The sequence below is a fragment of the Hippopotamus amphibius genome, chromosome 1, assembly GCF_030028045.1.
Source record: "Hippopotamus amphibius kiboko isolate mHipAmp2 chromosome 1, mHipAmp2.hap2, whole genome shotgun sequence".
NCBI lineage: Eukaryota > Metazoa > Chordata > Mammalia > Artiodactyla > Hippopotamidae > Hippopotamus > Hippopotamus amphibius.
The window spans coordinates 111,508,723-111,529,064 of NC_080186.1; the positions used below are offsets into that span (position 1 = coordinate 111,508,723).

At 48.5% G+C, this 20,342-nt stretch overlaps 1 protein-coding gene across 2 annotated transcripts; it reads left to right on the plus strand.

Moving 5' to 3' along the window:
* The first annotated feature begins 1,888 nt into the window (after positions 1-1,888).
* On the plus strand, positions 1,889-18,903 carry ANKRD35 (ankyrin repeat domain 35). 2 transcript variants are annotated; one of them, XM_057721342.1, is made up of 14 exons: positions 1,889-2,033; positions 7,220-7,354; positions 8,144-8,232; positions 8,600-8,664; positions 9,490-9,547; positions 9,740-9,810; positions 10,129-10,235; positions 10,866-11,050; positions 11,688-11,725; positions 11,890-13,902; positions 15,605-15,694; positions 15,944-16,009; positions 16,594-16,694; positions 17,235-18,903. In XM_057721342.1, the coding sequence occupies exons 2-13, from the start codon at positions 7,275-7,277 to the stop codon at positions 16,654-16,656; spliced, it is 2,925 nt and encodes a 974-aa protein (XP_057577325.1). In that variant the 5' UTR covers positions 1,889-2,033; positions 7,220-7,274; the 3' UTR covers positions 16,657-16,694; positions 17,235-18,903. The 2 variants fall into 2 exon arrangements, with proteins under 2 accessions (XP_057577325.1, XP_057577317.1); XM_057721334.1 differs by having other exon boundaries at positions 7,220-7,350; positions 17,235-18,901.
* The last annotated feature ends 1,439 nt before the right edge of the window (positions 18,904-20,342 follow it).

The following is a 20,342-nucleotide window of genomic DNA, read 5'->3' on the forward strand; positions in this document are numbered from 1 at the left end:
TTCTTCTAGTACCCTCAAGGAACATATGCCCTTAAGCAATGGCCTTCTAGAGACCATATCCTTGCCTTTGTTGCCTAATCCTAAGAATGGGGTGGCCTGTCTGGCCTATTAGATAGGGACAACCATTCTGTGGCAAGCTGGTGAGTTATTTTGTGGCCGGAGGATCCATGATGGCCCTCAGTACACTTCACATAGGCTATAGTTTGATCAGTCTTTATGGCGCACAGTGTTTCTGGGGCAGGGACTGAAGCCATGGTTATGCTGACAGATTTCTCCTCTTTATTTCCAGTCAGCCTGCAAAAGGAGATGGATATCCTTGAGGACTGGTTCATCTAATTCTCTCTCCACGTGATTAAAAAAGCACTTTTAATATTTTTCTCCACCTAAAGACCCTCTCCTCTCGATTCCTCAGCTCCAGAATGGGACTTTCTCTAACCCCAACCTATTCTTCAATAAGCCTGTTACCTCTTCCTCTGAAGCAGAGCCAGTTTGAGAAGCAACAGTAGAAACAAGCTCTCCTCGGACACACAGGTGTTGCTTTCTTCTCATCGTTTCTCCTCTGTTCCTTTATTCATTCTTTTGTTCATTGACTCGTCAGACATTAAGCACCTAATATGTACTAGGCAATTTGAAGAATATAAAATGCAGCTCCTACCATCAAAGAGCCCAATCTAGTAGGGGAAACAAACATGTAAATACATCGCGGCAAATATAGAGAGCTGGTTGCTAGACAACCTGTTAGTAAGTATTCGAAGTGTGTCACACGCAAGAGGCACACTTTATTAGGTGGGGTTGGCAGGACTTTAAAAGTTTACAAGGAAAAAAAAAAGTCTTGAGGGGCCACGAAGTGTGAGAGGAGGCATTCTGGGGAGGATTAATCACCAGTCGGGAAGGGAATTGTGGTAGATTACAAGAGCCTGAGCATTAGGCTGTTTGTGAAAGCAGTGGGAGATGAGGCTTGAGCAGGCAGGGTGCAGTTCCTGATGAGCCTAGTAAACTACGTGAAGAACTCTGAACTTTATCCTATAGGCTTTCATATGCATTTGAGTGTGCTCTTTCTAGCTGAAGGGAGGAGAAAGGAGAGCCGGGTAGACCGCTTGGCTGCAACGGACTGTTCAAGCGCCCATTTGAATGAGAATGAGAATCTGAATTTAAAGGGCGGTGGAAATAGTGAAGACAGTTTTGTGAGTATTTTTGTGGAAGCGGATGCTTAAAAACCAACCAACCAACCAACCAACAAACAAACAAAACCCCAAACTCTCCTCTGCCTCTGCCCTTTTCTAACTTAGGGGTGCGTTAGGATATTAAGCCTGGTCCCCTTTCTCCACGTTGGGGTGGGTGGCGCATCATCCACGCTCAGTCCTTTGCTCGGCACTACAATCTCCTCCCGTTTCCAAACTGCTGTCTTCAAATCCTTTTTTTGTGCCTGGGATTTTGGCCGCGGAATGAGGGGAAGAAGCAGAGGTAACGGAGTTGGCAAAGGTCTCTGAATATAATCAAACTGTCGTCACCAGTGGTTAAATGCGACAGTTGCTAAGATCCGAGCATACCCGGAGTCCGCTCTCGGGGGGCGGGCGGGGCTTGGGGCGGGGCTTGGGGCGGAGCTGCATCCCAGAACTGCGGGGAGGGGCGGGGCAGGGGAGGAGTTTTAGCCGGAGCCCGTTGGGGGAATGTGAGATCCCTTTTGCGATTGAGCAGGTCGGAGCTGGGGGCGGGTTCAGTTTGCGACGGCGAGGTTTGAGACCAAGCCCACGTCTCAGGCGGAGACTGCAAGATTTTAGTCTCTGCAACGTCGGAGTGGGGCGGGGCCAGGGGCGGAGTTTTAAGCCCAGCCCTCGGGTTCTTGCCTCTGATTGAACGGGGTGAGTCCTGGGGCGGGTCCCGGTTTGCTTCTGACAGCTCTCTTACACAGCTGCAGCAGAGTCCAGTGGGTTCAGGAACCTGTGGCCTCGCTCTCCGCGCGTCCCCGTCCCCCCGTGGCCCTGGCCCCGGCCATGAAGCGCATCTTCTCCTGCTCCAGCTCACAGGTGGCGGTACGTGCTAAAATGTCTGGGAGGATGGGCATGGGGCTGGGGTCCAAGCCCTATGATGACAGAAGTCCTGAGTCCCATCTCCACGCACATCGCCTTTTCCCTTTATCCGTCTTTCTAGCTCTTCCGCTCCCGCAGTGCAGCCCTCCAGCACTGCCTTCATGAAAACCCTGTCCCCCAGCCTCTGACTTGCCTTCCTAACCTCTGCCCTCCCCAAGGTCCTTTACTTTGGCCCTTTCTTGTCCTCCCAGCATCTACACCCCCAACTTCTGAAATGTTTCCTGCAGCCCCTGGCCCCTCCCAAAGGCTCTGTTCTCTACTTTTTCTCTATTTCCCAGTACTGAACTACCCTCAGGCATCTGTCCTACCCTCAGCCCCTTCTCAGCCCCAAGCTCCTTTCTATCTCCCAAGTATTGCCCCACGCCCCATTTACCAGACCTGCCTTGTCCTCACAAGCCTGCCTTCCTATATGGCCCTATCCTTGCTCTCAGTCCAACAAGTACTTCCAGCCCTGTGCCTTCCCCTAGCCTTTCTTCATAGAGTCTTCTCTGTCCTTGCCCCCATCTCACCCCATTCCACTCCCACTCGCATTCTCTCATCACTACCACTGGCTTTCAGACATCACTCCAAACCTCTTTCCAATTGGTGCTCTGACAGCTGCAGCCTTCTCCTGTTCTCCTCTTCAGCCTCTGCTCCTCTCTGCCCAGTGGTTGTTCAACTCCCCGACCTCCTTCTGCCTGCTCTCTGTGGGTTAATCTTGCAGTCTGGCCTGGCCAGCCTGACGGGCACTGCCAGAGGAGGCATAGTTGCCTGGCTGCTCCCCAAGGAATGGGTAAACTGTCTGCAGAATCCACTCTGGCCCGTTCACTGCAGTGCCTGGTCATCAGACTGGTTCTTGGGCCAGTCAAGACCTTCTGCCTGCTTCTCCCCAGAATCTTCCTTCATTCCAAACCCTCACCAAGTTTAGGGCTTGTACTCTCTGCTTCCTTTGACTGACCTGGGGGACAGTAATGGTGAGAGGAGAAGAGGATAAAATAGACTCACTCTGAGAGTTCCCAGGAGAAGTCACTCTCCTCCACATGTTCTCCCAGAACAAAATACAGGGAAGAAGACTACAGAAGGGAGTGGCTAAGGGAGGGTATAGCTTCTTCTTCTCTTCAGATCTCTTACAGAGAGATCCCCTATCTAGGGGTGAAATTTTCTGTGGAGACTGGGATGATGGCTCATTTAGAAGTGAAGTAGCCAACTACCTGTAGTAATATTGCTTAGCCTAACTTGACTTAGTAGTGTCATTCATTAGGTACATGAGAAATACTCAGCTCCCTCTGCATGGGCAGGCCACAGAAGCCTGGAAGCGAGCTCTGAGGCAAGAGTAGGAACTCTGTTGAGGCCTGTTCTTGTCCCATTCACGTGTGCTTCCCCACTTAGTTTCCACACGTTAATCAACCAATCAATGACTGAATGACTACTAAAGGTACCAGAAACTGAGGCTACCCAGTGTGTCTTAACTCATGATGATTTTCTTATTCACGTGGACTCTTCCTTAGTTACTGAAAGTCCTCCACATTGCCCATCCCTTTCAGGTTTGTGGACTCTGCCTGCTCCTTAGGAATGGGGAAACTCTTTCATTCTTCCTGATTCTCCAATTGTTGGTCAGCGCCTCCTTTCCAGGTTGCTGGGGTGAACAATGGGCTGAATGTTGGAATTTGAAAGCATCCCTCTGTCCTTCTTCATCCCAGCTCTACAGAGGTTTGGCCATGAAGAATTTCTACACATTCTAAACTCTTCTTAGTACAACAAGATGATAGGTAGTAAATTAGGTGGATTTAGAAGTACTTAGCTGGAAAGAAAACTGTTTCCTCAGTCAGAGAGATTGAAAATAGACCAACAAGATTGAAAATAGACCAGTTTAAGCTGTAAATTGTTTCCTCATGAAACTTCCTGACACTTCTCATGATAAATTCCTCCACTCCCTGGGTGGCTAACCACTCTGAACCAGTTTGTCAGAGAAAGAGTATGACAGCCTTCCTGACCACTCCCAAAGCCTGACTTCCCAGTCATGGCAGAAGATTGCCCCTTTCCATCCTCTCTCTCACACTTGAACCCAGATTGCATCCTCAGATTGAGATAAGGACTCAGTGGTCATTTAAAAATTAATTCAAGTCATCCAGAATATGTATAGGAAGTTTAAGAAACAAACAAAAGCCAACTCCTATAAACTCATTTTGTTTTAGTCAAATAGAGGATGCCTTTGAGTGTGTCTTACGTATGAGCTTACTCTGCCTATGTAGGAAGTAAACCAGAAAATAGCTTTAAACAACAGGCACTGGATCAGCTTAGAGGAATGTCAATTGCATTTTAAAAATGCGAGTCAGCTCCTGGTTCCTCTAGGGCAGCATTTCCATTTCCATTCACCTGTCCTACAGTGGTAGCCACTCTCTACTGTTTCTCTCTCTACTGTTGGTGTGTTCCATCTTAATAGCATGGTCATAGACAGACAGCCAGAGATAAGGAGAGGCTGCTATTACTTCTGCAAAGGCTCCCCAGTCCTGGCTATAGGAAATACAAAGCTTATCCTTGTTTCAAGTCTGCTGATTAATTTGAGGATTGCTCCCTTGAGGCTGTGATAGTTACCCTCTTTTCCAAGGTGCTGGGTTCTATTTTTTTTTCCCTTGTACGCACCATGTGGCCATGTGGGACCTTAGTTCCCTGACCAGGGATGGAACCCGTGCCCCCTGCATTGGGAGCATGTAGAGTCTTAACCACTGGACCACCAAGGAAGTTCCCCTCTGTTCTTCACCCTAGCTCTGCGGAGGTTTGGCTGTGAAAAATTTCTACCTGTTCTAAATTCTTCTTGGTATAACAAGATTATAGGAAGTAAACTGGGTGGATTTAGAACTATCTAGCTGGAAAGAGGATTATCTACATTGCTAAGAACACCTTTACCATCTATACAGATTGGCTCGCATACATTGGCCGATACGAGCAAGATCCCTTCCTGCCACTCCCCTGGATGGAGAATTCTGAGCCCAGGAACGTCCTAAATGTGCCCAGCAAGGCTAGGAAGGATGGGAATTAGGACTAACATTTATTGTGTACCTACTAGTGACAGACAGTGCTAGGTCCTTTATATAGTGTTATTTTATTAGGAAGCTGAGGGGCAGAGAAGGTGTTACATGCCTCAATTCACAAGGATAGAAAGTGTTAGAATCAGGATTTTAAAGAGAAAACTTCAGATTGAGGTCAGCTGCTGGTGGTGTCCTGTGGTGAAGGTGTAGTTCTGGCTCTCTGCTTTTTCTGAGGGTGACATGGCCCCCAAGGGAAGGTGGATAATGTGTTATTACATCTCTGTCTGTTGGTATGTGGAGCAGTCATTTTGCTTATTTTATCCTTTGAGAGTTAACCTGTTTGGAGACTCTTCTCCTTTCAGGGAGTAGTGGCTGAAGGTGGGTGGCTTTACCCTGGAGGCAGTCTTAGACTATTTATTTGAAAATAAGTAAACCTTCCATAGCTCTGTAGTAATATGGCCTGGTGGTGAGAACTAGGATAAGGCATCCAGTGGCCTGGGTTCTAATCTCAATTTTACCACTATTTTGTGCTGTGACCCTGGACAGTTATCTAACCTCAGTGTGCTTCAGTTTCTTTTCTGTCAACTAGATAAAATAATATCAGCCCTAACTGCTTTCCAGGAATGTTGAGAGGCTAATTGAAATAGCACTTAAAAGGGTTACGAGGAATTACCTCAGGAATATTACCTCGGAATCCGTCTACCTTAGATAATTTTATGGTTTTGGCATTTAAAATCTTTCCTGTTCTTGATTAATAATTTGCTCTGGCTATGTAAACACTATTTGAAAATGAGTTGGCTTCCATAGACCCTATTTTCCCCACCTCTTCCTATAGCCTCTTTCTTGTTGCAATTATACCTCATAAAATGCAATATACAACCACCAGTCCCCCACCACTTCCTGTTTTTTTAATAAGGATCTTTTATTTTATGAAAGATACACCTGTGTAGCTTTTTACAATTTACAGAGAGATTTTATATACATTAGCTCATTTAATCCTCACAATATGATGAGGTAGTTATTATTTTCCACACTCTATAGCTGCGGAAACAGGTGAGAGGTGTTCAGTGGCTTACTCTAGGTCACACAGCTGAGGAGGTAGCTGCACCAGGCCCTGACAAATATTCACCTAGGGCCCTTTTCACCATTCCACAGAGTTTTGCATCCTTTTCTTCCTTTCCTTTCCCCTCTCTGGACCAAACCAGGCTTCTCTGTGCTTTCAGCTCTGAGTGTTTTTACACAGCTCTTCCACGTCCTGTGATACTTCAATTATTGTAATTAGCCCACCGCCTGAAAAAGTCAAGCTGGAATGGCAGAACAATGCGTGCCCAGGTGTGGCTGTTGTCTGGGACAGCTGCTCCCTGCCAGGAAAAATGAGGAGGGAGGGAAGGGTGGAGGAGAGGAGCCGCCTCTAGCTGCCTCCTCAAGCCTAGCTAGAGACCTATCTTTGCCTTTTGGTGGTTGTTGCCATGAAAGAAGAGGGACTAGCCAAAGGGCAAAGGTATGAGAAGGGAAAACGGAAACTCTGTGCTTCTCCTCCCAGTTTGGGGCCCCAAAGCCAACGGGTAGAGATGGTATGGCTAGGTATGTGGTCTCCTAGCTATGACCCAAAGCTAGATGCCTTGATTTTTCAAATATCTGAGAACAAAAAACAGAGCAGCACGGGGGTGGAGGGTGGGGATTGAGAGGCCAGGTGAACCCAGTCCAGAGTGGTCAGTTTGTTTCAGTTTGCTCCAGCAAGACCTAAAGAACAAAAGGGAAAGGAGTCATGGCTACAATTGCTCAGAGGTTGTGCACGTAACAACAATGCTCATAATGCAGATAAAAAGACGTTTGACATACTATACATTCAGTACTCAAAGATGATTTTTAATTCAGTAGTCTGAGCACCTTTCGGTCCAGGGCTGGCAATAACCGGCAGCAGTCCCCAGTGGCATATGAAGTGGTGGCTATTTAACTGGCCCACCTAAGAAGGACTAAATGATCTAGGCTGAGTGACTTGTGGAACATCAAAAGGATCTCAGGGATGTCCCTTTTCCCTTGCTTGGCATCCTAATCATCTTTTCTTTCTCCACTCTACCTGCACCTCTTATATTCACACAACCTGTGGCTCTGGACCAGGTGGAGAGGTGGAATCGCCGTGATCAGAAGCTGCTGGAGGCAGTGCAGCGGGGGGATGTGGGACGCGTGGCTGTCCTGGCCTCCAGGAAATCTGCCCGACCCACCAAGCTGGACTCGAACGGCCAGTCCCCGTAAGTAAGTCCTCTTGATCCCCACCCTCGGTATGTGGTTCTCTTTAAAAACCCCAAACCCCAATATGATGTAAGACCAGGAAATGCCTGCAACTTCAGAGCCGCTTTTTGGTCTTAATTAGCTAGTATATCAACAAATCTTTGCCACATATCAAGTGCTGCACAAAGTAGGGGAAGAAGATATGGTCCCTGAGGTCCATACACCTCACGACCCACATCAACAAAACTGACCAAAAAAGACATAAAGCCCATGAAACAAACAGAAAACTGAAACATACACTAAATAGAGTATTTCTTCATTGCACAAGTAGGAGGGTGTGTATGCTTGAGATATTAGGAGTGTGGTGGTGGTCATGAGAGTCACGTGGCTGAAAGGAGTGATTAGAACAAAGAGGGATATTAGCGCTTGTCTCTGCCCAAGTCAGCCTGCAAATAAATGTTCAGCTCTCTGCTCGGCTCTGGCCCACTCTGTGACACTTCCAGTCAGCTAAAGGTCCTGTGCTCAGAGTGACAGGTAATTATGTGTTCCCTGGACACCCCTGCAATACTCTGAGATTGCTTGAGACCTGTAGCTCTGTTTCTACCTTTGCTTCCGGCCTCCTCTGACATTATAACAGTAGGCCATTTATATAGTCTTCTTTTTCTCAGAAAGTCAGGCTAGGGGAGCTTCCCTCTCTGCTTTTGGGATTGGCTTTGGGGTGACGAAGCATAGCAGGCAGTGCTTATTAAGATTCTCCCATTCCTCACCCCCTGGTGCCTTCATCCTTCTGCCTCTCGGTCTTGATTCTGGCAGGTTTCATCTGGCGGCCTCCAAAGGCCTGACAGAATGTCTGACTATACTCCTTGCAAACGGGGCTGATATCAATAGCAAGAACGAGGACGGTGAGTTAGACTAAGCACTGGGTCATGCTGCTTGCTTCTCCTTTTACAACAGCGGGGGGCTGGGGGGTTGGGCAGTGCTGGTCCCTGCTAGCGGTGCCAACTGTAGACCCCTGCTTTCTCCTCATAAGTTCTGGCCGTCCTCCTCCCAGGGCGTCCCCTCCCTGCAAGCTGGGCCTACCTCATCCCCACTCCCACCTCTACCACAGGTACCAGGCTCTTGGGGAACAGGAATTTCTGGCCCCATGTGGCTGAGAGCTTCTCTCTAATCTCCCTCTGATTATCTGTGCGTCTCTTGCCTTCCCTCCCAGTGAGTCATCGGCATGCATGGGGCCACCCCTTCTCCCTCTCCCCTTCTTTCTCTTTCCAGGGAGCACCGCCCTGCACTTGGCCACCATTTCCTGCCAGCCGCAATGTGTCAAGGTCCTGCTGCAGGTAAGAGCAACAACTCCGATACTACTCCTGTGAAAGAAAGAAATGGACCCAGAGACTCCTTACTTTGTCTTGTACTCACCAGCAGTATTTGGTCAAATGTACCCCTCCCATCCCCAATAAGACTGCTAGTAATCACTTATTCATTGATTCTCCAACATTTATTTAACATCTGCTGTGTGCAGTCATTCTACTTAATGCCGCCCTGGAGGGCACGTCATAAAGCAGCCGTTGCCAGGGACTGACTGCCAGTCAGTCAATATGCATGTATGGAGCTCAGCCATTGGCACAGTCACTGTAGAGACTGACTGCTGTGATGATGGGCAGGTGGAAGGATGGCAGAGGTATTCACAGTAAACCCAAAGCCTCCTGTCTGTTTTTGAGGACTTTGTGGTGTAGGAGTACAAAGAGAAATATACATGTCAAATGACATGCGCACAATTCAGAAGTAAGTTGCCCAAATTTCAAAAGGCACAGTTCAACAGGCCATTGTGCAAATGGATGTTCTGCTTTGTTCTTCCTGGCCCTTTCCAAGTTTCCTAATTATGATCCTAAAGTACCAGACATGGACTCAGATGTCATTTTCCTTAACATGTTTATTTACTTATAATCTGATTTTTCTTAGGCCCTAGGTTTATGAACCAGGGCTGAAATTCAAGGCTGCCTATCATCTGCAAAGAATAAATTGGACTTGCCTAGTAGTTGGCCAACGCCATGGTCCTCCTGCCCCTCCCCATAGTACCATGAAAGCTAGTGACCCAACAGGGAGTGTGGGATGAGAATATTAACACCATGCTCCATGCTGCTCCCCTTTGTGTCTGTTTGCAGCACGGTGCCAACGAAGACGCTGTAGATGCGGAAAATCGTAGTCCATTGCACTGGGCAGGTGCGTGCCAGGGGACTGGTGGGAAACAGGGCTGCAGGGACCAGAGGGTGGGGAGGGAGAGGAGGATAATGTTTGGTGAGAAGGGCAGGCTGGAGCTGACTGGTGAAATGGTCGGAGGGGATGCCGCATCATGGTCTGACCAGGTGTCCTTCCTGCTTCCCCTTAACCCAATCATCCTGCAACCCTCCGTAGCCTTCTCTGGCTGTGCCTCAAGTGTGCTCCTCCTGTGTGATCATGAAGCCTTCCTGGATGTCCTGGATAACGTGAGTGTCAGCTGGGCAGCTGGGCAGGGCCCTCCAAGGGGAGGTTGCTGATTTCTCTGAACTTAATTAGCCAAGTTCCATGACCAGGGGTTGTGTAGCACCACCTCCTCTTCCTTCTCCCTATGCCCCTCCTCCTCTTCCATACAGAGAGGTTAAGGCTTATCTTCTGGAGAGCTTCTAACCCTCTGAGAAAAAGTATTTAGCCCCAGGATTGGGGCTTTTTCCTGGAGAGGTGAGGAGACAAGGGAGTTGGTAGGACTGTGTCAAAGCCTTGGTTTCCCTGGCTCCTCGTGAACCCTCTTCCCACAATCTGTGCAGGATGGCCGCACACCCCTGATGATTGCATCGCTGGGTGGTCACGCAGCTATCTGCTCACAGCTACTGCAGAGAGGCGCCCGGGTCAATGTCACTGACAAGAATGACAAGTGAGCCTTCCCCGTCTTCCTACCCCAAATCCCGACCCTGACCAATCTAGAAAGGAACCACTGGGCAAAGTGTGTGTGTGTGTGTGTGTGTGTGTGTGTGTGTTGGGGAAGAAGGCCGGTTGGTCTCTGTTTTCTTGGGAACCTCTCTCCTTCCCAGTGGTGGTTCAGAAGAGCACCGCTTGCTGCTTCACTGCTTTCCTCTTGGTGAGTTGAGAACGTTTTCCTTATACTTTCCTACTCTGTTGCTGCTGCTGCCATCTTCCTAGCATACCTGACTCGGGACATAGAATCAATACCTCTGGATCCACTAGTTTAATTTACCGGTTTTCAAACTATCTTCTAAGCAACGGAATACTTTTTCCCCAATAAAAAATTTATGCAGAACCTCAGTATATAAAGCAGATGAAAATGGAGCCTTTCCAATTGGCCCCTTGCTTTCTGATGCTGCAGCTCCAAGGAATGACATTTGAAAAGTTCTGGTCTGGCCTAATGCTTTGTCACACGCTGTTGCTGGTCTGTGGCTCTCCTGATCACATGGAGTGAGAGCTGACCTTGTGAGTGGATCTTCTGAAGCCAGGACTCCTGGATTCCATAGGAAAAGCCGATGCTCAGATTTGTCCCAACCCACAGATCGGCTCTGATCCTGGCCTGTGAAAAAGGCAGCGCTGAGGTGGCTGAACTGCTTCTGAGCCATGGAGCAGATGTGGGGGCAGTGGACAGCACGGGGCAGGATGCTCTGCATTACGCTCTCAGCACACAAGACAAGACGCTGTGGAGGCTGCTGCGTCAGGCCCTGAACCGGCAGGGGCGGAGAGGTAAAGCCAATACCCTTTTGTAACTGCAAGATGTTCCCCGATAGCCTTAGTATCAAAGAAGTGTCTTAGAATACCATTTGTCTCCGTGGAAAGAATCCCTGTGACAAATAATTGTAACTTTAGTTGCGAATTTACATATTTATTGCTGCCACTGTGAGATGACGCCAAATTCCCAAAAACATGGTCACAAAATTCTTTAACGCAGCCCTGTCGCTCACTGAAGACAACTCTGGCTAGTACTATTGCTAACATTTATGAGTTGTAATTGTACATCTGCTTATGTGATTTGATGGTCAGTCTCTCTCTCTCCCCTACTAGACTGTAACCCCCTCAGATGACAGGCCATCTCTATTTTACTCACCACTGAGGTCCTGGTGCCCATAACCGTGCCTGGCACAGTGTCCAATAAATGAGTGAAAGAAATGAATGAGCTGGCATGTCTCTGAGGTAGGAAGCCAAGGTTGCTGGAGAGCTAGGGACCCATCGAATAGGGGTGGCTTCTGGCACCAGAAAGACGTGTGGTAAAGAATTAACACGGAGGGGCCACTCCTTTCAGAGAAAGTCTGAAGGCAGAGTGTGGGCTAGAAGCACGTGGGCCCTGTCTCCTCTCTCATTTTCCCCATGTCTTTTCATATAGGTCAGGGGCTAGTTCAACACCCAGATCCTGCAACCCAGGTAAGACCCTAAGTGCCTTCTCCTTTTGTTTCTGACCCACCCCAGGCTTTCCTGCTGGGATATCTCCCAGGCAGTGATCACTGGGGCTTCAGACAGTCTAAGAGAAGGAAGGTCCTCCTGGGCTAGCTGCTTGGGTTTACTTCACTGTTCCTTTTTCTACATAGGCTTCACCATCTGAACCTCAGGGTGGTTCTCCACCTAAGAGCCCATGGAGAGCAGAGCCTGAGGAGGAGCAGGAGGAAGAAGAGGATGAAGATCTGTGTTCAGAGGAGTGGAAGTGGAAGTATGAAGAGGAGCAGAGGAAAGTGTCTCAGTTGGAGAAGGAACTGCTGCAAAAGACAGAAGAGTGTAAGGCTCAAGCTGCAGCTTATCTGGGCCTTGAGAACCAGATTCAAGAACAGGTGCGGGAGCTCGGGCTCCTCCTATCACAAGAGCCCGGAGGTCCAGGAGACCAGGGCTGTAGTCTCCGGCCTGAAGGAGATGGCAGGGAGCAGGGCTGTGCCCTCGACCTGCTGGCTAAGCGCATACAAGAGTTAAAGAAGCAGCAGCAGGCAGCAGCCACAGCTGCAGCAAACCCAGTATTAGTGTCCAAGAGGGCTGAGGATTCGGCCCCAGGGGTGATCCAGTATGAAGTCCATGGAAGGTCCCAACCAGAACAGGGGCCAGCCCAGAGCCCAGAGTCTGAGACCATTGGGAAAACCACAGGACAGCAACTGACCACCAACAGTGGGCAGGCCTTTGGCCCCGATCATAATGACCAGCTGCGTGCTGGCCAGAAGGAGAGGCCCCAGGCCCCCGGGGCTGAACCAACAGGCACAGTGGCTGAACCAGTGGGCACAGCAGCCATGAACCAGTTCCTGCTACAGCTGAGAGAGGAGCTGGCTGAGGTGTGGCGAGAAAAGGATGCAACCCGGGGGGCTTTATCAAGACCAGTCCTGGAGGGAGCTCTGGGCATGTCCCAGGCTGAGGCTGCAGCGGCTGCCTGGGAGAAGATGGAGGCCAGGTTGGAGCGGGTGCTGGTGAGGCTGGATCGGGCAAAAGCAGGATTACAGATGAAACCTGAGGCCCTTGCCCAGGAGCCCAGAGAGGGAGTCCCAAAGGGAGGCCCAGGGACCACCACCAAAGAGGATGAAAGGAAGGAGAAAAGGGCTCCTGGGGCCCGGGGAGAGCCTCTAGGGGCCCCTGGAGGGGAACAGATACCAGGAGGGGGCCTGGCAAAGGGACAGCTGGAGAAAGAGGTGTCAGCACTGAGACTGAGCAACAGTAACTTGCTGGAGGAGTTGGGGGAGCTGGGCCGGGAGCGGCAGCGGTTGCAGGGGCAGCTGCAGTCCCTGAGCCAGCGGCTACAGCGGGAGTTTGTGCCCAAGCCTGAGGCGCAGGTCCAGCTTCAGCAGTTGCGGCGGAGCGTGGGACTGCTGACAGATGAACTGGCCCTGGAGAAGGAGGCCACCGAGAAGCTGCGGAAGCGCCTGACCTCCCAGAGCAGAGGCCTCCAGGGGCTGTGGGACTGCCTGCCCCCAGACCTGGTGGGCAAGGGGAGTGCACCCAGCACAGCGGCAGAGCCCCTGGAAGAGTTGCAGGCCTGCATCAGTACCCTGGTGGCCAGGCACCATGAGGCCCAGCAGGTGCTGGCTCGGCTAGAAGAGGAAAACCAGCAGCTGCGAGGCTCCCCCGCCCAATGTGGGGAAGCAGGAGCCTCCTCAGAGGCCTCAGCATCCCCCCAAGTGGCGGCTCTGGAGCAAGACCTGGGGAAGCTGGAGGAAGAGCTGCGGGCGGTTCAGGCCACGATGAGCGGGAAAAGCCAGGAGATCGGGAAGCTGAAGCAGCTGCTCTACCAAGCCACGGAGGAGGTGGCTGAGCTCAGGGCCCGGGAGGCGGCCAGTCTGCGGCAGCACGAGAAAACTCGAGGCTCACTGGTGGCCCAGGCCCAGGCTTGGGGCCAGGAGCTAAAGGCTCTGCTGGAGAAGTATAACACGGCCTGCCGGGAAATGAGTCGGCTGCGGGAGGCGGTGGCCGAGGAGCGGCGCAGGAGCGGGGACTTGGCCGCACGCGCCACGGAGCAGGAGCGCCAGGCCAGCGAGATGCGCGGGCGCTCCGAGCAGTTTGAGAAAACAGCAGAGCTGCTGAAAGAGAAAGTGGAGCATCTCATCGGGGCTTGCCGGGACAAGGAGGCCAAGGTGAGCAGGCCAGGCAGCCGAAGGGAGCATCAGGGAAGGTTTCTGTGAGTTTAGGGTTCGCTGCCGGGAATCTATCTTTGGTTCCCTCGGATGAATACCGCAAACAAAACCCCGATCATCTGCAAGGACCACACTGTGTTTCCCTGGGTCTGAGGGGATTGGGGGTTGAGACTGGAGGTGAGGTAAGCTATAAATACAAGAGAGAAGGGGCTTAAGTATTAAAAGTTGGAACTCAGGGTTCAGAAGCAGTGTGGGCAGGTTTACCACCATTGGGGTACTATGGTTTAATCAGCATTTTGACTTAAATAATGTGTTAGCCTGCAAAGACGGCTGAGACTGTGGTGAGTTCCTGCGGTTCTGCTAGGGTTCTGAGGAGGTGACTGGGGTGGGGGGTTGCTGATGGGTTGAGAAAAGTAGAAGAGACTGTAGTGCCTTTCTCCCCTCCCCACTTCAATCAGAGTAGCTTGTACAAAAGATTTCCATTGGCAAAGAGGGTGCCAATGCAGAGGAAATAAAGTTTGAAAGCCATTGAGTTAGATACCCAAGTTTCCTAATGATTGCTCCAGAAGTGAACATAAGTCTACAGGCTTCTAACAGACATGTTTTACGAATTCTAAAATATCAATTTACAAATGAATTTAGTTTTTGTAGAACTACCTGTTCAGTGAGTAAATTCAGACTTATTAAAGTTTGTGTACATGATCAAATTTAAGATAAAAAAACATAGGGAGAATACATTTTATGGCATATAAAGTACAAAAAAATAGAAGGAATGTTAAACAGAACAGGAATAAGTGTGGGGTGGGGCTAATTAAAGACAGGAATGTCGTGTTGGTGTTGAAGGAGAAGATAAGCGTAGACAAATAAGCAAAAGAAAATAGTGTAGTGGGCTCTGAACTGAGATTGCATTTGAATTTCAATTTTAAAATGAACTGATTGGAAATTCCTTGGTGGTCCAGTGGTTAGGACTCCTGGCTTCCACCGCAGGGAACCTGGGTTCAATCCCTGATTGGGGAACTAAGATTCCACAAGCCACACTGTGTGGCAAGGAAAAAAAAAACAGAAAACAAACAAACAAAAACCCAACTAACTGATTGCTCTTGGGTGAGTCATCTAAGCCTCAGTTTTCTCATCTATAAAATGCAGATAATAACAGAGTTGTTGTGAGGATTACATTAAATAAGACATTATATTTAAAATACTCAGAACAATTTTTGGCAAGTGGCTAGTCCTCAGTAAAAGTTAGCTAGTTTTATTATTCCCACTACCACCATTCCTGTTACTGCTGGTTATCATTAACTGCATTTGTGCCTCAACCTCACAAACCACAAAAACTCATCTCCATTTCCCTCAGTGATCAGTAGCCAGAAGGAGGTCAGGATCCACTACAGAGTTAAGAGCGTGGACCATTACTTCAAAGAACTCTTGGTTAAACTTATGATTTCATCACTTATTAGCTCTATGATTTTGACAAATTACTTAACTCAGGCTCCTTATCTACAAAATGTGAATAATAATACTTCCCTCAGAGAAGTATTGTTCTTCTCAGAGGAAGAGCTGTTTTGAGTATTGAGACAATGTATGTAAAAGTATCTGGCATATATTAAATAGCCAACAAAAGGAAACTCCTTGACTTTGGGTGGTATTGTGGTGGGAAATGACTGGGGCCTCATTGGTTCCCTTTCTTTCCTTTTGGCCTCAGATCAAGGAATTGTTGAAGAAGCTGGAGCAGCTTTCAGAGGAGGTTCTAGCAGTTCGGGGAGAAAATGCTCGCCTTACTCTACAGCTGCAGGTAAGTTTGGCCCTCAGGGAAATGGACACTGCTAGAGAAGAGGGGGCACAGTGGAAGTGAGGTACCTATGGGGGAGATTCTGGGGCTTCCAGAGGCCTGGCCAGGCAGTGGTCTAGGCTGAGCCAGGGGTGGGCCAAGGGAGCCTATCTGGCACAGCTGACCACTTCACTTCATTGTTCCTTATGCTTGGGGGATGAGGGTGAGTGGGCGAGGCTGGGCACATGACCTCCCATTGACGCTCACTCCCAGGATTCCCAGAAGAACCACGAAGAGATCATCTCCACCTATAGGAATCATCTGCTGAATGCCGCTCAGGTGAGCCTGGGGGGAGGTAGAGGCTGAGAGCTGGGCGGGGGGCATTGCATTTGGTGTCCCTTGTCTTACCTGCACAGACTTGTCATCTCTCAGAAAGCTGGACTTTAGATGTTCCGGTACCAGGTTTCTGGATCTCATCAGGCAGGTCGAGAGTAGTTGTGCATGCATGTAATGGGGAGAGGTGTTTGCCCCTCCTTTTCAATTCCCTGATTGACTGTCAGGCTTTTTCCTGTCCCCATGCCCTTCTCAGTTTCCTCCCGAGCCAGCTTATCCCTCACCAAGGAAGAAGAGTTGGGTGGCTGGCTCCTAATTAGAAATGATAGTAACTGTAAAGAATCTAACACATATTGTGTACCAGGTGCTTTGCTCCATAGTCACACTTGTAACCTTCACAGCAGTCCTGAAAAGTCAACATGTTTATCTTCCTTGTAAAGATTAGGAAACAGCTATTGAGAAGTGAAGTACTATAAGTGAGGACACATAGTTAGTATGTAGCATTCTACTCTACCACAGAAACTCTCCCTCTCCTGTCTCTTGCATTTTCTCTTCTTCATCTCCTTTTGTTTCATTCCTGCTGCCTGCAGGGCTACATGGAAGAGGATGTGTATAATATCCTACTGCGAATTCTCAGCATCCAGGAGGAGTGAGGTAGCCTGTGCCCTGAAGAATATAGGATCTCTCTGCTGTAAGTTGTGGGCTGAGGGTGATGAGGGAAGGAGCTTGGGAGAAAGGAGGCTTAAGGATGAAAATTGGAGTCTCCTTTTCCCTGTGGGGTAGCTGACACTAGGGAGTCCTGTGGGGGCACAAAGCACTTGAGGTGAGGTCAATTGAGAAGACACAATATGGGGAATCACTGGGTGGAATCAGGAATCAGTGAGCAGGTAGACTGAAGGGGTCTGACTTATGGGATGGAGACGGAAAAGAGGAGTTGAATGACACTCCCAAGATCTGGGGTAGAGAGACACCAGTGAAAGATGAGTGATCATGGGATAGTGTGCGCAGTTTTTTCCTAGCCTGGGGCTCTACAGATTCCAGAATTTCTCCTTCACTCCCACACCACTTATTCAAAGTATAGTCATCCTCCATCCTTCTCCCTGCCCCTAGGCAGCTGGCCATCTTCTCCAGTCCAGGTAGATGAAGATCATGTTTAGCATCTTGGCATGGGGTTGGGGGAGACTGAGAGTATAGAAGTGTGTGCATTTCATCCTTGAATTTCTTCTTTCAGGGAATAGAGCTTCCCTGGTTGCCAGAGGCTGCAACAGGCTGCGGTGGGTGGTGGGTTGGCCACTAGGGGTGGTGTGGGTGGGGCTTCACCTGACGTTATGGATGCCAGACCTGAGAACCTGAACCCTGGAATGAGCATGGATGAGATCAGAGGAAGTGTGGATGGAAGCCAGCTCTATGGAGAATAAAGCAGGAGGCAGGATGGTGTTGAGTGTCATTGTTTTTTCTGTCTAAAGGGGATGGGGGAAGGAATCTTTTTCATTCTTTGTTGATCACAAATGGCCTCATAAGTTAGCTGCTTTCAATCTTTATGATCCATAGTAAGAAATACAGTTTACATCCTGTGTGTACATACCTGAAATAACATTTACCCTTCCTATTTCTATTCTATTCTATATTCCATCAAAAAATATTGGTTATAATACATCCACTAATGGGTCAAGACCCAGTCTGAAAAACAGCATCCTCACAGTCTGAAAAACAGCCCTCTGTAAAAATGGAAATTGACATTCTGCCTTTCTCAAATCTGCTTCTTACTGACACAGCTCTAATCTTTTTTCTCTACCTTGGGACTCCTCAGTCCACTATCTTTTTTAAGAAGGAGAGATTGAGAGACCTAGATTTTCTTCAAGATGTACAATCTAAAATATTCTATCATGTGTTAAACCATGTATCTAGATTTGAGATGCATGGTCGCATGTAGTCAGTGTTCTTTGCCCCAGGTGCAAAGAAGGATGAAAAGTCTGATTCCTGGAAAAGGGAATAAGGAATACTCAGCTTTGGCTTCTTCTCTCCAGTTCTGTTCTCAGACTGAAAAAATGTATCTCTCTGGGCTGCCAGACTGCTAGGTGAGAGTGAGGCAGGGAGTTCCTCCAAAATCTGGAATTGTGGTTTGGTGTCCCCCACACTGATCCCTCCCAATTCCTTCTCTCAGCCCGCCCCCTGCTGGGTTATGCTGGGTCAGGCGGCAGCGGTTTGGCAGTAAAGAGACTGACTGGGCTGAAAGAAGAGTGGGGAGGGGCTGTCGTCGAAGACGAGGCCACACCAGGGCTGCAGAGCCTGGCTCCAGGGTTTGGTCAGGAAAAGAGCAGCTATGTAGATTAGGTCCTAAAGAAGATGAGGGTCAGCTTTGGGGTTTATGTGGATGGGCATAGGACTGCTTTAAGATGGGGAGAATGAAGAGAGGAGGAATTGATGGGGAAAAAGAAGGGTGCAGCTGCTAGAAGAGCATCAAAAGGTCCAAGTTATCTCTATTAAGGGAAACAGAACCTCTCTTTTCCTTCCTGCCCTTAGAGTTACTGAAGAATAGAAAAGGACTGTTACATTTCTTATACATACAGTGTAGGGTGGGAAGAATGAAGAAACAGCTGAGAGAAGGGTCCAGAGAGGAGGGGATCCTTTTGCTAACTTCAAGTATGAGTCAGGAAACAGCTTTGGTAATGGAAGCCAGGCCTTTGGCTTCCTCTGGGGTCCTGGAAGCTGATCCCAGGATGGCTGAGCTGTGGGAACGGTCAGTGAAGTTAATGACAACACAGAAGTGGAACCTTCTCCAGCCCCTGGTCTGCCTAAGCAATCTCCCTCTATACAACCCCATAAACTCTTACCCCAACAACCCGAAGCCCTGGAATCGTCCTTGATTTCATTAATAAATCTTTCTCAAAGAAACACTAGTCTTAATGTTCCCTTCTTCCCCCCTGGGCTGTCTCTCTAGTAGGACTTCAGTAGGGACTTACTACTCCTGCCTTACTTCCCCTTGGTTCTCCAGGCTTCAGATGTGAGTGTCTGTGTGAGTAGGTGAATCTTGGTGAGCGGTGGTGGGGTTTAGACTGTGTTTTTGAATGCCCTCAGTCTGAAACTTGGTTCTGATTTGCAGTTTCCCTCCTTTGTCTGGTAACATTACTTTATTAAACTGATATTTAAAGGGCCTTCTAAGTGCCAGGCACTGAGGATAGAGAGAGCTTGCAGGCAGGATCAGACTCAGGTGCCCTGGTTCCTAGTTTTATGTTATCCTGTAGGGATGCTAGAACTTATAATTGCAGTTAACTTGTTTTTTGTTTTTTCTTGTGAAATTTCGTTTTTATTGGGATATAGGGGATGGGTTGGGAAATAACTCCATGGGTTATGCCCCATCAGGGAAATGTCCATTCTAATCTCCCTGGGATAGCTTTTGGAACTTGGAGCCGCTGCTCTTGCTACCAGCAGCCTCTTCAGGTCCACTGCTGAGCAGCTCCTCCTTGGAAGAGAATTACCTCTTTTTCTTGGGGACTCAAATTAACTATTAAAGGAGATCCCTCCTTTATGAAATCACTAGGAATCAAGGTGAGGTTGATTTTTTCCTTTACATTTCTACAGCTTTATTGAGGTATAATTGACATACGATAGGCTGCATGTAAAGTATACAGTTCGATAAATTCTGATATTATGTATACACCCATAAAACCATCACACCATCAAGACAATGAGCATATCCATCACTCCCAAAGAATTCCCCCCAGCTCTTTCCTTTTAATCCTCCCTATTCTTCTTCCCATGAAACCACTGAAAATTCTAGAAGATACAAACTAGTCCATAGTAACTTTTGATATAGAGGACTTAACAGAACAAAAACATGAGCTCAGGGCCTGATGAAGCCTCAAGTGTTGGAAGGAGCAGTTGGAATTTAGAACCAGATACTTGAGCTTGAGTTTCCACCATTGCTGGCAGCAAAGCAGCAAGGAAAGAACCTGAGTGTCAGGAGAGAGTAGACATCCCAACTAGGGACAAAATCCACAAAGTAGTTGGGCATGGTCCAGTTTGATATGTACCTGGGGATGTGGTATGCTGGCACCTTCAGTCTTACAGCTGTGGGGTCTCATGGGAAGGATTATCCTGAAAGTTTAAGCTAAATGAGAAGATTACGTATATTATTTATTAAAGCATTCTTTTTGTATGCCAATTATTGGTTTAACCATCTTGCTGCTGCTAGACTGAGAACTCCTGCAAGGACTTTTATGTCCTCATCACCTAACAATCTTTGAACAGCATTCAAATATTTATCGAACAAATGACATTATCACTTAGTTCCCAGCCAACTAAGTATAAAATGCTATGAATCTTTCCAGTACCTAGT